At 30.7% G+C, this 15941-nt stretch overlaps 2 protein-coding genes across 7 annotated transcripts in view; one reads left to right on the top strand and one right to left on the bottom strand.

Moving 5' to 3' along the window:
* Window positions 1-431: 431 nt before the first annotated feature.
* Window positions 432-15941, bottom strand: part of LOC111632435 (zinc finger protein 62-like) — a 23537-nt gene continuing 8027 nt past the window's right edge. For 2 of the 6 annotated variants that reach the window (XM_023376853.1, XM_023376849.1), the window contains exons 2-6: window positions 12611-12788; window positions 9167-9251; window positions 7509-7657; window positions 3082-3145; window positions 432-2295 (exon numbers count right to left, since the gene is read on the bottom strand). In XM_023376853.1, coding sequence (XP_023232621.1) covers window positions 617-2295; window positions 3082-3145; window positions 7509-7657; window positions 9167-9251; window positions 12611-12760 — 2127 coding nt within the window. In that variant the 5' untranslated portion in view covers window positions 12761-12788 and the 3' untranslated portion in view covers window positions 432-616. Of the gene's footprint in view, window positions 2296-3081; window positions 3146-7316; window positions 7385-7508; window positions 7658-9166; window positions 9252-12610; window positions 12789-12860; window positions 13294-15941 lie in introns of those variants that run through there. The other 4 variants (XM_023376850.1, XM_023376852.1, XM_023376851.1 and 1 more) reach the window with 4 other exon arrangements.
* LOC111632425 (trihelix transcription factor GTL1-like) overlaps window positions 15017-15941 on the top strand; it is a 2910-nt gene continuing 1985 nt past the window's right edge. Inside the window, exons 1-3 of the mRNA XM_023376838.1 lie at window positions 15017-15283; window positions 15353-15418; window positions 15545-15613. Of these exons, the coding sequence (XP_023232606.1) occupies window positions 15193-15283; window positions 15353-15418; window positions 15545-15613 (226 nt within the window). The 5' untranslated portion in view covers window positions 15017-15192. The remainder of the gene's footprint in view (window positions 15284-15352; window positions 15419-15544; window positions 15614-15941) is intronic.

Here is a 15941-nt window from a genome sequence, read left to right as displayed (position 1 = left end):
TACTGTATATAGATTTAGTCCAGTAAAAACCAGGAGAGCAGTTCTACAAAAGATTTTTACAGCTATTGAATTTTCTAATTCGTTATAAAATTGCTGACTTAAGCAACACAGAGTAAGAATGGCTTCGTCAAGGGCTGAGGAACAGCATCACAACATCAAACTCGAATTGAAGAACCCTCTCAATTCTTCAATATTTATTTTCTCAAAAAATATTCTGTCATCCTTGCAGGGAGAATTTCCAATATATTATAAATATATAAACGAAGGCACAGACTAAAGGAAAACAGAGACTAAAAACTCCCTACGACATTTGTTATCGATTTAAAGTCACGTAATAAATTTAAAGCAATCAATAACGATTATGCATACAGATATATTTATTTTAATACTGTATTAAAACAAGAAAAATAAAAACAAACATGTAGAATAGAGTATTTATTATAACATTTTATTATTATTAATACATTTCATTAAACATTACTGACATAGTCAGATTGTAATCAATAGATTAAATCACTTTTATCCTGAGATTATTTCCAAGAATTATACAATATTTGCCAATAAGGGTTAATTAAAAGTCTTCACATCTCTCTTCAGAAATAACATACACAATACTTTAATTTTTATTAAACATATTTTCATGTTTACTGCGACAATGTCTGGCTAAGGCACTTCTTCTGGTATAACCTTTTCCACATATGTCACAAACATAGCATTTTTTATCGCTATGAATAATTTTATGCTCTTCCAAAGAATATTTTGTCTTAAAATATTTGTTACACGTATCACAAGAATATTTGAATTTACACATATGCTGTTTTAAAGTAATACTGCGTTTAAAACTTTTATTACATATCTGACAAGTATAATCAAATTCATTACTATGAACGACTTTATGAAGTGACAAATACTGTTTTGTTTTAAAACGTTTGTTACATATGTCACAAGAATATTCGTATTCATTGATGTGTACATAAGTATGCCGTTTTAAACTAATACTGCGTTTAAAACTTTTATTACATACCTGACAAGTATGATTAAATTCATCATTATGAATTAATTTATGATGTTCCAAATAGATTTTTCTTTTAAAACGTTTGTTACATACCTCACAAACATAGTTACTTTCATCAGTGTGAGTTTTCTGATGCCTTTTTACTTCGCGTTTCAATTTGAAAGTCTTATTACAAATATCGCATTTGAAAGGACGGTCTTTACTATGCGTTGCTTCATGAAATAACAACCTACAATTCGTCTTAAATTCTTTACCACATATCTTACAGGCATGCATTTTGTGTATTCTCTTGTGTATTTCTAAACGGCCGTTACCAAATGGAACGCGCTTACCACAAATATCGCAATACAGGTTATTACTATGAATAAGTTTATGCTGTGGCAAATAGCTTTTTTGTTTAAAAGATTTGTTACATATATCACAAGAATATTTCTGTTCAGCTTTGTGTATATTATTAATGTGATTTTTTAATTCACAATTGCGTTTAAAACTTTTGTTACATATATGACAAATATGGTTGAATTTATCATTATGAATTATTTTATGATTGTTTAAAGTATCTTTTAATTTAAAACGTTTATTACATACCTGACAAGCATACTTAAGTTCGTCACTATGAGTTTCGTAATGCCTTTTTAAACTGCCTCTCCATTTAACACTCTTATTGCAAATATCACATTTAAAAGGTCGTTCTTCACTATGAATTTTTTGATGCGTATTTACTTTCTCTTTCCACTTGAAACCCTTATTACAAATACCGCATTTGAAAGGACGATCTTCACTATGCGTTGATTTATGACGTAACAAATTAGCTTTCCAATTAAATTCTTTTCCACATATCTTGCAGACATGAACTTTACCATTTTTTGGAGATGACTTCACTCCATCCCCAGATGGCTGCAAACGTAAATTCCTATGAGAGATTTCGTTTTGATTTCCGGTTTTGTGTTCTTTCACGTGTCTTCGCAAAAGAAAATGCCACAAAAACTTCTTATTGCAGGTTGTGCAACGAAATGGTTTATTACCAATATGACAGAACAGATGTGTTTCTAATATTCTGTTATTTGTAAACGTCTGTTTACATAAATTACACGAAACTTTTTCTTTAGAATGAGATGCAAACATAATGCTGAAGTATTTCCTTTTAATCTTATCATAAATTTTATTGCATTTTCTACTCGAAGGAACGTATTTGCTTGTTTTGATATTATATTTCAAATGTTTTTGTTTTTCTGAATTGGGCTGAATATCGTGTTCCTCAATTTGCTCTTCCTCCTTAACTGAAAGATTAAAAATAACATAATAAATTACCTATAATATTTAAATAAACACAACATAAGTTTAATATTAAAATGTTACTGATGTAGTATATCTATGTCTTTCATTTAAAAGAAAGGCATAATTTGTTGTTTGCACTAAAAATAAAACATTTTACAATCAAACTGATTGATTTAGCTTTAGTTTCTTTATAAGACTTTTAAATGCGAGTGAGAAATTAAATTGTTTCACTTTATCTGTTTTTATTTTATTTATTTATGTAGTTTATTCCAGTTGTTATCATCAAAACGTAGAAGAAACTGTGTGCTTTTAGAAAGGAAAAGAAGTACCTTCAAGTACAGAGACAAAATCGGTGGATTATTAGGAGTTTTTAAATCAAAATTCGACAATTTCACCTTATGTCTAGTAGATCTGTACAACGTTTTTCAAAAATATTTGCTACCTGTTAGAAAACACGTTGCAAATATGTATTTATTTATGCCATTAAAAAATTTATATAGCCCTCGTTTATTTCGTTTCAATACATTTTCTTTATTATTTTAGCGAATCCATGAACAAAGAAGATAAGATAAATCATTAGATCACAATTAATGAGTTGTGATTTAATGATTCTGATTCTTTTAACATACTTTTATTAAGTTCAAATTCATATTAATGCTACGTAGGTAGTTACTTATAATTCTCAAATAGCTAATCCTAGTTAAATGTATGACAGTTGAAACTTGAATACAGTTTTTCAACTGCCTTATAAATAATACAAGTATAAAAAGTTTGAACATGTTACTTACTTTGGATGTTCATTTCATTCCTGTTAAAATTTTCGACGGGCGTGAAGAATTCATTGTTGACAGGCTAAAAAATATACAAACAATACATGACAACCACGAATAATCACTTATGATATATAAAGTAACGAGTTGCTCAACTTTCCCGGCAACGTTTTAAAATTTTGGCTATCTGTAATAAAACGTTGTTTATATAAATTTTGATGTTTTTGACTATTATAGAAAGGCAAAGAAGTAGAAATGCGTTTTATATATTTAAAAAATGTTAAATGCAAATAACAAGTAAAATCACCATTAAGTCTGACCCTACTGGAGATACACACGACCCAATTATCTCCACTCCGTCTCGATTTTTAAGCAGCAAAATTTAATAGCCTCAATTTTCATAATAACCAAACTTTCCTGCAAAATTTCAGAAATTTTAGACAAAATGATCAAAAGTTATTAATTAATTTCAAACCGGGTGAACAAAATATTGCCCCCCACACACTAACATTCATACATAAACATAAAAACCCAAGATTGTTTCGCATTTTTCGACGTTTAAAGTATTCTAAGTTTAGAAATTTAAAAACTTGGAGAATAATTTTTGACCGATCGTCATAATTTCCCTTTGTTATAGGGAAGACCGGGGCAAGATCGGCATGTTAAGCTTTACTTAAATTCTGTGTAATAAATACTGCTGTAAACTGAAAAAAAGCTTTGCATATTGTCTATTGGAATGTTTTCTTACTATAGAACTGGTTAAAATCAGTTTGGAAATAAAAATAATTAAAATAATTACAACTTTACAAGAAGAGAGAAATTGACGAAGTTGCCCCGGGTATAGGGGCAAGATCGGCAACTTCTCTCTTTTTGTAAAGTTGTAATTATTTTAATTATTTTTATTAAAGTTGCCCCTGGTATAGGGGCAACAGTAATGGGGCAAGATAGGCACGTATATAAAATTATGTTATTAACAATGTATAAGTTGGAATTCACTATTAAAACAAAGAAATACAAATCCAACACCCATTTAATATTATTACAACGAAATGCAAGTTCAAAGACATATATACATGAATAACAAATGCAAACATGTTTTCATTTATCATCTGTTTGATTTTTATCCTTTGCTTCTAATGTGGCTTTATGTTGCCGATCTTACCCCGCTAGTCATGATTTCGAAACATTAAGTACAACCCTGAGAACAGAATGCCAAGCCACGATCTGGCCACGTGAATAAGTTGAAGTTACATCCTTCTAACAGGAAAAGTAACTTTCGTTATCATGGAATTATAACAAAACCTGCCAATTCAATATAAATGGAAAAAAAATATTATATGGAATTGAACGAAAATGAAAATTTGCTTGATAATTCAACTACGCTTGTTGGAGAACAATAAAAACACTACACTCAACAAGCCACCAATAAAACTCAACTGCCTAACCTATAACCAAAGTCTCCCTTTAATTTGTTTTTAAAAAAAAGCGCTTGACAAACTTGCCCCGCATGCCGAAGTTGCCCCGACCTCCCCTATATAACAGTCAGAAAAGTAATATAAGTGTCATTACACATTTATAAATTACAAATCCGTCTTTTGTGATTTCATATATACGCTATATATTAGAAAATTGCATTAAAATTGTTTTGAAAATTTTATAGAAATTATTTAGTCTTTTGGGGAAATTAACAAAATAACAAGCGAGATTCTTCACTTTCTATCTTGTCCATTGAAAAAAAATATTACTAATGAAGTAGGCTGATTCTGCTACAGATCTATGTTATTTATATAGTAATTAGCCCAGTGAAAGCCAAGAGAGTAGTTCTGCAAAGAAAAATATTTACACCTAATTAATTTTACAATTCCTTGTAAAACTGTTCTGCTCATTTTATTACATTAGAGAGGTTGCAGCCAAAGTTTAAACTTTAAACTTGTACGGCAAGTAGAAGTACACGTTTGACGTTTTAACTCCAAGCAAAACACGTTGCACCACAAGATAACGATTCATGGGATATTATCGAAAACTGTCGGAAACATTTAAGAACGACGAAGATTATCAATAAAAGTAAATAAACAAGTTAAACTATTTTAAAATATTTAGAGAATGTTTAATAACACTAAATAATGATTTTTTACTTTCATTAGCGTCGTGACTACGATGTAATAGTAAAACAATTCCATAGCGTTTTGCCTGTTTTCATGACATACTATCCTTGAGGAAAATAGCGGCTTATATAATTCCGGAAGCAGCTTGGGAAATTATTTTTAGAAATTTACAAACGTGTTATGGTGTTGATGGTAAAAGATGCCCTAAAGAACACAGTATTATAATAAGCTGTAGTGAACACAAATACATAAAAATCCTATAGGGACTTTAAATCATTTTCAAAATAATTGAATAACTAAATAATTTCTGGGTTTAAATCGTCTGTTTCTTTACAATGTTATTCACAAGTGTTTAAATACTCATTATTTTAATAAAATACGTCATAAATTTAACACCCCGAATATAAAAAAAAGCAAACGTTTAAGCTAAACATCTACTCGCCATGTTCGACGTTCGAAACGCCATTGTCAAACTTATAGGATTACAAGATGGCGGCGCTCGACGTTCAAGTTTTAGCAATGAAAACTTGGGCCGCAATGTTTCTATTCTTTTGTTGTAATCAACTGCTACTTCACAACTCATTAAAATTATAAATATCAGTGTTTATTAATTTGTTATTATCTGTGTTTATCTAATTACTTTTCATAGTAATAGAAAAATAAACAAATCTGGTATTTTGTACTATCGTCGTTTCAATTGGTCACAAAGTAAATTTTGCCAAGGGTTTCGTAAATCTTAGGTACGCCTGTATGTCGGGTAACCTTCGTCAACACGCGCCGCATTCACTATAGACATGACCCATCTTTTGTACCCAAAAAACTTTCCGTGAGTATGTATGTGTGGGCGTGTATCTTGGCCTTTATTTCACTTAATATTTCAGAATAAATTGAAGATTAAGAAACGAACGTTGTGTATAAGGACGTTATGTATAAAAAGCATTAATGCTATTAAATTTCAGTAAAGAAACATCGAAGAGTGAAGAGATATAAAATGGTAAAGTATAAAATCTCGAGTAGAATAAGACATAATGAAGATTTTAATTNTAAATTTACCTCTCTCTCTCTCTCTCATCCGCGAAGTCGAAGGTGTTTTGTAATTTTTTATTTTATTAAACGGTGTGATCACTCGACTTTGCCAACGCCTTATCGTCGTCCCCTCCGACTCTCCTCCACTCGCGTAACGCGTAACGCGTAACGGAACGTAACGCCATCCTAGACAAGAATGTAGGTCACTGACCTGTGGTCGGCAAAGAGAGGAACCTCTTCTCTCCCCGGCGGCTCACAAACGTAATAATATAAATGTTATTTTTTAAATAAAATCTCTTAACAGCCAGGAAACTTACGCAACTCATTGTTAGATTTTTTTCTTATACAGGGTGTATCAGAATGACGTTTTAAAAATTTGGGGGATTGTACAGGATGAAATTTTGAACGTTTTGATATAAGGAACCCATAGCCGGAAATGTGATATAAACTTTCTACAGCGGTAGGAAGTGCTTGACCGCCCTTCACTTTGGTAGCTACCCTTCCGTCCATTGACGTCATGTTATTGTTCTTGACTTCTTCCTCTGAGGTTATGTAAAGTCCCTTGTGTACACAACAACTGTAGAAACAGTTCATGAGCTTACGGAGCGCATCTTTACAGCATTTAATACCATCAGAGGAGAGCGTGGCATCTTAGAGAGTCGGACAAAACATGGTTCTTCGTTGCACATTATGTAACGAAGTTGGTGGTCGTCATATTGAACATTTACTCTAAAGTAGTGCAACCACTGATTCGATGTACAGTTTAACTGTATTCTACTGTTTTGTTAATAAAACTTGTTATAAATACTGTATTCTGCTAATTCATTTAACATACCGAATGCAAAGTGCAAAGTGTTATAGAAACTTTATATCACATTTCCGGCTATAGGTTCCTTATATCAAAACGTTGAAAATTTCATCCTCTACAATCCCCCAAATTTTTAAAACGTCATTCTGATACACCCTGTATAATACATATTATTTATTTAATATAGAATACACCTTCATTCAAAGCATAATTTTATATTAGTGATATTGAGCTATGCTTTAAACTGTTTATTCAGAAAGTTAAGTTAATATTAAAGTTTCACTGTAAAATATTTTTAAATTTGTATTAATTACCATCACCTGTTTATTATCATCTGGAAAAACAGCTTCTTTACAATCTTCAGTCTTTACTTCAATCTTCAATTTTTTCAAATCAATTTTACATTCTGATTTTATACCATGTTTTACATCACAATTTACTNATTCAGAAAGTTAAGTTAATATTAAAATTTCACTGTAAAATATTTTTAAATTTGTATTACTTACCATCACCTGTTTATTATCATCTGGAAAAACAGCTTCTTTACAATCTTCAGTCTTTATTTCAATATTCAATTTTTCCAAAACAACTTTACATTCTGATTTTATACCATGTTTTACATCACAATTTTTCTTTACTTCTTCTTCCTGGATATCTGTAGCGAAATTTACAAACTTTTCTTGTTAAAGGATTCTAAGAAAAACTAGAAATATAAAATTAAACCGAGTATATTTTCATTAATTAACACAATAATATTAACTTACATGTTTCAATGTAAGTTAACGTTACATATTAGTTTTCGACTTGTACATGTTTTAACTTATGTGTACAAGTCGAAAACTAACTACGAGTCACGGAAAATTGATGTTATGTGTGATAGAAATTATGATTAGAAACTTCTTTTCGTTATTAAAATAAACCAGCAGAGTGCTTAAGTTTTCCGAAAACATTTAAAACTATGTGTGGGGCCATGTCTTATGATATTTTCTTTAAAATATATTTTAGCAAAAAGCTTTATTTTAAAGGTAGAAATGAGTTTTATAAAAAATTGTAAATGAGAAAATTTAATTACAAATCACATAACCCTCGACCTTTAAACACAAAAACTTAAAAAGCATCAATTTCGTAAATGAGTGATATGTTTATGTATCGAGTTTGCTAACGATGGATAATTTACTTTCACTGTGGTACCGGCTCTTATAAGGAGAAAAAAAGTCTAATGCTATCATATTGCAGAATTATATTGCTATTACAATTAGTTATGGCGCTATCTGTTATGAGATTTTACGTAAAAAATTATTATAAAATGGCATAACGCTGAATTTTCACTTTAATTAGTACTTTAAAAACTTAGGGAATGTGAGAAGTAACATTACATCCCAGTCTAAGCACTCATTAATGAAGTGCTCACTTCACTCTTTTCAAAATATTATAAACCCACTCTTTTCAAAATATTATAAAAATATATTTATAAAAACAATTATATAAATACCGGCAGACTTTTCCGGAATTTATTTTAAAAATTTGAATTTAATCATATAATTGAGCTGTAATTTGAAAATATTGTAAACCAATAAATTCTCATTTTCACCTGTCTGCGTGTCATTCCTTTCTTAATCTCGAGAACAAACGAAGATGAAATCAGAAATTAGATAATATTTAAATATTTGGAGCACGAGATACCGATTAACTGTGTACGAATTTTTGGTGAAAATCTTTACTCCTAAAAACAGTTAGTAAATGACCGGCACAACTCTATTACGGAAGGAAAAGTATAATGTAGAGAGACAAGCCACTATTAATTTGAGATGAACAGCATATATTTTAAATTAAATACATTAAAAATGTGATCATAAATTGCAGTACATCATTGTGACGATGTCATAATAAATAATTGCTCGTTTCATTGAAATCAAAAACATCTAAATTAGAATTTTCTTTGTTGTAAGATTATGATCAATTGAATTGACAATATTAAATCTGTCAACTAAATTAAATATTATTGATTATATTAAATTCTATTTAAATCCTTATTCACTATACATGACTTATTCGCAAAGTTTTTCAAACGTTATCATTTCAATTTATATAAATTTATGTATTACGTATTATTCTTATCAGTAGAAAGATACTTTCATAGTATTAAAAGTATTTAGCCTCTTACCTCTTTCGATTTTATAACCAGAATGACTCCAACTAGTTAACCCGTTTGTGTTGTTCCCGGAAATTGGTTTTTCTTTAATAGTTATCTGAAATAATAAAAGATTACGTTATAATGTAAATAATAGTTTATTAAGAATCAGACTGTAATCTGAAAAGAGACATATAAAATCGCATTTCCTTTAGTTTCTACGACTGTTCGACAATCGATTCTTCAGACAACACAGATAGGTGAAAGCTAAAACCAGATGTGGAAAACTTAGAGGCGCGACGCCCCGATTAACTATACAAGAACTTCCGATACAAATTGAAAGTCACGTTATTTCAATCGACTCTATTACTAACAGGAAAAGTTTAGTGTAAACGGGCAAGCCACCACTAATATCAAATGAAGAGCATATATTTTAAATTAATAAAAGAAAAAGTTAATGAAAAATTGCAGCCTGCATTGTGAGGATGTCACAATAAATATCTGCTCGTTGATTGTCTTTTCTTTTTTGCAATTAGAATAAGTTTGAACTTCTTTTAATTTCGGATCTTGTAATGCGTATTAGAAGCGAAGGCATAAAAATCGTGTCGAATTTGACCCTCAGCTTTTGGAAACTTCCACGTTTTAAGACGTTTTTCGGGGTTCAGGAAGAACCCCGAAAAATGCTTAAAAACATGAAGATTTTACTTGTGATTACAAATTACAATATTTAAAAAATACAATTTATGTTTAATATCAAAATTAAACTTTTGCTATTTTATAACAACTAATAATGTAAACAGGTTTTTGAATAAAATTTCGTAACAGATAATGCCACACAATTTTGAAGTTTTTTGCCGGAAAAGTTACGCAACTCGTTTCTAGATTTTTTCGAGACAAATAATTTCAGGTTTCTTATTTTGTGATGATCAATCTTCTATCATTATCAATTTCCAAAGGACTTGATCGAAAATGGAAGAGATCGCGAGTCATGTTCTACTACTGTTTATGCCTGATAGGAGTTAAGAGACTTCAATACATTTTAATTATCTTATAGCTTAAATATCATTGATTCTACAAATATAATACACTAAACTCAAACTACACATACCTGAAATATAAATTTGTACATACGAAAGTCGATACGTTCAAAATATTATGTAGAATTAAGCATGAAATGAAGCAATAATAGTACTTTGAATTATTTTAATTCAAAGTACTGTTTAATTATTAAGCATAATAAATATAGGCTATAAAATTGTATGCATCTGTTAAGATATTTTGTTTAAATAATAGACTATACATATTTTTAATTACAGTAGAGCGTCGTTTATTTGAAAGTCGGTTATCCAAAAGAATTCCAGTCGGCAAATTAAAATTTTCGCTACTGCTGTGGCACTGTAATCTTTAGCTATATCTTGGGCTACTCCAATATTTTTTTGTGGGTGTGTGTATTTTAGCTGGCACCACTGGCACTTTTGTGTGGTGTTTTTCTGAGGACTGTGTGTCGTGCCGAACCGAACGTTTTTGATACTAGATTAAATTCTAAAGTATAAATTTTTTTTGTTTTTATATTTTTCAATACATTTATTTTGTTTGTAAGAAATAAAGAAATAATTTTTAACGACACAATAGCCACGATTATTATTATAAAAAGTTTATATTAGGCTTAACATCGACGAAAATTCAACGCGAAGCAACACGCAACAGAGGAAAATTTCAACATGGGATATTTTTTCGTACATGATCGGTTATCCGAACAAACCCAGTCCCCAATTGATTCGGATAAACGACGCTCTACTGTATTCTAAAATAGCAAAAGACTTAATACAGATGAGTTTATAAAACGTTGTAAATGATAGCAAATAAAATTATCATTAAGTATGATCCCTGGAGAAATATGACACGTGACCAGTGGCGAGCCGTCTATGGAGGCCGTGCAAAGACCGCTTTCCTTGTATTTTCTAAAATATAAATACATATTGTGCGATTATTTTCACATTTTAACGTACACTGAATTGAATAAAATTAATATTTTATTATAATCGCATTATGTATCTTATTACATATTTCTATACTACATGTGAAAAACAATGATGAGATTCGAATATAAATTTCCAATGGAAACGCCGTATTGTCGAATACGGAGAAAGTATTCGAATAGAGTAAAGCTACGTATTACATCATGCATTCGCGTATGCGCTTTACAGAGCAGCAACCTCACGCGGTTGAGCTGGTGGATTCTACACACTAAAATATCGTATAACGCTTCGAATGATTCTATCCAGGGCCAGCATAGCTTCCCTATTATCAAATGTCACCGCACCCATCTGCAAATGACCACCCTCTATCTCTCCATCCTCTTGACCTTTCACAACGAAAGTTTAGTAGCATCAATGTCCCTTATATACAAGCTTCAATGCGGAATTTCGTTCCTTTATCTTCACCCTGTGCTGAGATATTAAGCGAAATAGACGTCAACAAACAAACAGACACACACACACACACACACATTTATATATACGAAATCAGTTTGGATTTTCCGGTTCAGAAAGTTTCAAGACGTGGAGATTTGCAAAAATGTCAGAGGGTCAAATCTGACAGGATTGAGTTACTTTTCCTTGTTATGAAGTTATAACAACCGACAATGTAAAACGTACAATTATGAAAAACGTGACTTCATATAATAGGAACAGATAATTGCCAGTCAGCTGTAATATATACACAAGAATATACGAGTAACAATAAAAATATACATGTAAAAAATTTTAAAGTCAGTCGGACCACAAAATTCCGTCAGTAAAAAAAGGGTTATTTTTTTAAAAACGAACACCGTGGCCAAAACGTTAAATTTATAGTAAAGAGCCGAAATGACTTTCATTTGAAATCGAAAATAACGTAGTTGTGCTTAAAACTCGTGGGGCCATTATTTATTCAAATACAGTAGAGCGTTGTTTATCCGAATCAATTGGGGACTGGGTTTGTTCGGATAACTTATTTTTCGGATAACCAATTATGTACGAAAAAATATATTAATTTATCCCGTGTTGAAATTTTTCTCCGTTGCGTGTCGCTCGCGTTGAATTTTAGTCGATGTTAAGCCTAACGAAGACTATTGTATCGTTAAAAATTATTTATTTATTTTGTACAAACAAAATAAATATATTGAAAAATATAAAAACAATAAAAAGTTATACTTCAGAAGTTAATCTAGTATCAAAAACGTAAAATATTTGAGTAGCCGAAGACATAGCCAAAGATTACAGCGCCACAGCACTGGCGAAAATTTAAATTTGTCGACTGGAATTCCTTCGGATAACTGACGTTTCGGATAACCGACCTTCGGATGAACGACGCTCTACTGTATACTGTTTAAAAAAAATTTTTTTTTCTATTTTCCACCTTATATTTTAGCATTTCAGTTGTGTTTCTCGTCCATAAAGTAACACCGCGATCTTACGATAAGTATTTTACACTCACCTCTAATGGTTCTGATTGAATTGTTTTATAACACTTCACATCTGTATTAAATTCTTTCTTGAAATTATTTAAATCAACTTCCAATTTTTCTTCGTTACGTTCAATCGTAAAGTCCGAATGTTTTGTTTCTAACTCTTCTTTTGTCTTCATTTTCTCGAATTACGATATTGTCAACAATCTGTATTCAATCAAAGAATTAATTAATTAATAAATGTTCATTCGAAATTTAGAACAAGCAATAAGGAAAGACCAGTAAACTCATTGGGGGTGCACTCTCAAGGTAAGGGATTCCAGTGGTAACACGTCTCCAGACGTGATACTTGCAGCTATAAAATCACGTGTTATATGGTTAATAGTTAACCATTTTGGTTACTGTTACCTTAGGTTCCAACATGTCGTCCGGTAATCTCGAATCAGAGCGTTAATTGGTATTCTCGATAGATGGCGATATCTGATAAAAAGTGTGACGAAATACGAAAAACTGTTGAACATGACGTAAACTTTGATTTGTGTGAATATGCAGAATATTTGATATGACGTAGTAACTGGATGTTTCGCCTGTAATTATGCAAATTAACTGATAGGGAGTCATTTGCTACAGTCTGTCGTTGAGTGTTTAGTGCATCTTTGTGTTGTTTCTATAGTATTTTACTAATGTTTAAATTGGGGTTTAAAATTCATTTTTAATATCAACATCAGAGTTAAAATATATTTATTTATGAAATATTAATAAACACGTATTAAAATTTATGATAAAAATTAAATTTGCGTGTGTCGTTGATATTTGGAGGCCCAGGGCTCGAGCAGTGGCGTAGCGAACATAACTGGCGCCCGGGACACGACACTTTATTGACGCTCCCCCCTCCCCTCCCCTCCAGAAACAAGTCTTCTTTGTCTTGGAAGCCATATGGCGCCCTCTGCGAGTGACGCCCGGGGAATGTTAGACTCCTTTCCCCCTCGCTACGGTAGTGGGTTTGAGTCCTATTAGTCTCTATTTCAGTGTTTTTCAACCTGTGGGTCGCGACCCCCAGGGGGGTCGCGAAGCCTTACACGGGGGGTCGCGGGTAAAAGAAAAAGACAAATGTTCGTAGGTCCTACACTACATTAAAAAACTACAATTTCAGCAAGAAGGCTGTATCTGTTTATTATNTACCGTGTTATAGGAAGTCGACTGTATTTTTCACTCACCTCTAAGGGTTCCGATTTAATTGTTTTATAGCACTTCACATCTATATTGTATTCTCTCTTGAAATTTTTAAAATCAAGTTCAAATTTTTCTTCGCTTCCTTCAATTGTAAAGTCCGAATGTTCCGTTTCTAACTCTTGTTTTATCTTCATTTTTTCTATTTGCGATATTCTCGTATGTCAACAATCTGTATTCAATTAATTAATTAATTAATTAATTAATGTTCATTCAAAGTTTAGAGCAAGTAATAAGGAAAGACGAGTAAACTCATTGCTATTGTTCCCGTTGTACCAGTAAACAAGGGATGCACTCTCAAAGTTAACGGAAGAGATTCCAGTGGTACACGTCACCAGCACACGTGATGCAGCTATAATATCACGTGTTATGTAGTTAATAGTCAAGAATTTTTAAATTGGGGTTTAAAATTAATTTTTAATAACATAAACATCAGAATTGAAATATATTAATATTTGAAATATTAATAAAAACATATTAAAATTTATGATAATAATTCAATTTTTGTGCGCCCTTGACACTTGGGGGCCAAGGGTTTGAGTTTTAGTCCTTATGTAGATTTGCTTCTGACTACGTAGCCTGATAGTTTAATGTTAACTCTCTTATAAATAAAAGATAGAATTAAAAGACAATTTAAATAGCAGGAAAATTTGTAAAATAAATGAATAAAACTACCAACAAATAAAAATGAATATAAGTTTGATTATCTTTTGTGCAAAACAACACTAAAATCATTTTAAATAGTTATATGGAAAGAAACGACAGTTGCAATTAATTAAAAATAGAATAATTAAATGCAAAAAATTCAATGCAAAATTAATATTACCCGATGATCTAGATTTTATAATTTACTTTTAACAAAATTTTGTTAAATTTTTTCGATATTTTCTTCTATTTTTGTAAAACGAAATTAAAGGAAAAACATTCTTTTCTGTTAATATACACCAACGCTTTCTAACCCATTATCCCTTGGCCTCTTTGTGCTCTCTGAGCGGTAAGGGGCCTAAAACCACAAATAAAAAAAAAACCTATTATCCCTTGCGTGAGAAAGACTTGGAAATATTTTTAAGAAAAACTTTTCTATGAAATTTGCACTTTGTATTTTTACCGTACATTGTTCTGCAAATATGGAAATCATTAAACGCAATGTTCCTTCTCACCCATTTTAAAAGAGTTAAGAAAAAAGATTGTCAGTGACCCCAATCTTACGGGACATTCGAATTTTCAACGCTGACTCAGCGCTCGTTAAAATTCGTTCCTTTTTTCAACGTTGAGGTAGCGCTGTTGTCAGCGCTGACTCATCACACTCAGCACTCAACAGATATGCTGACTGCTACTTTACAATGAATTGTGGGTAATTGGAACGACATTTGAACGAAAAATGGCGACCATGAAGGAGATGCACGTTACTGTGGATGGCAAAAGATATCATTTTGTGGTAGATGAAAAAACTGGAAAAATGATGACAGAAGGTAAGATTTTAAAAAAATTGAATATCATTTCAAGTAAGCGATAAATTTATTTTTCATTGTTTTTGTCAGATCACAATTATTTACTGGCATGTATAAACAAACTTCGATGTGAGAATGAGAAGAGTTCATCTACAGGTACTGTACATATTTTATATTAATAACAAATTGAATGTTGTATTTAACCAAATAGATAATTATTGTTTTCATAAATTTTAATAAAATTCCTCTTATTTTATTTTTTACATATATATTCAATGATAGAACAATCATCATCTGAAAGATCAGAAACAAATGTACAGTCTGTACAACTTTCAGAAACAGAAAAAATTGGTAAGTATATATTAAATAATATACAATAAGGATACTTTGTAATTATTATATATTGAGATTTTCTTTTAATTAATGCAATTCAAATTGAACAAATAAACATAAATAGCAGCTTTATATTAAATATAGACAATATACATTTGATAGAATAAGTGTTCATTAATTAATTTTTTGATTAATTATTTTTAAATGTAATAGTTCAAAAAAATTTTCTTGACAATACCAAAACAGTATGTAGTATTATGTATATTATATCAGATATCAGAGATTTTGTGTAAATAATAAATTATAGCAAACTATATAAGAATGCAAAATAAAGATTTTTTTTTTT

Source organism: Centruroides sculpturatus, unplaced genomic scaffold (genome assembly GCF_000671375.1).
Source record: "Centruroides sculpturatus isolate CEXI.00-Female unplaced genomic scaffold, Cexi_2.0 scaffold651, whole genome shotgun sequence".
NCBI lineage: Eukaryota > Metazoa > Arthropoda > Arachnida > Scorpiones > Buthidae > Centruroides > Centruroides sculpturatus.
The sequence above is the reverse complement of the archived record's forward strand: the minus strand, read 5'-3'. Positions and strand labels throughout refer to the sequence as shown.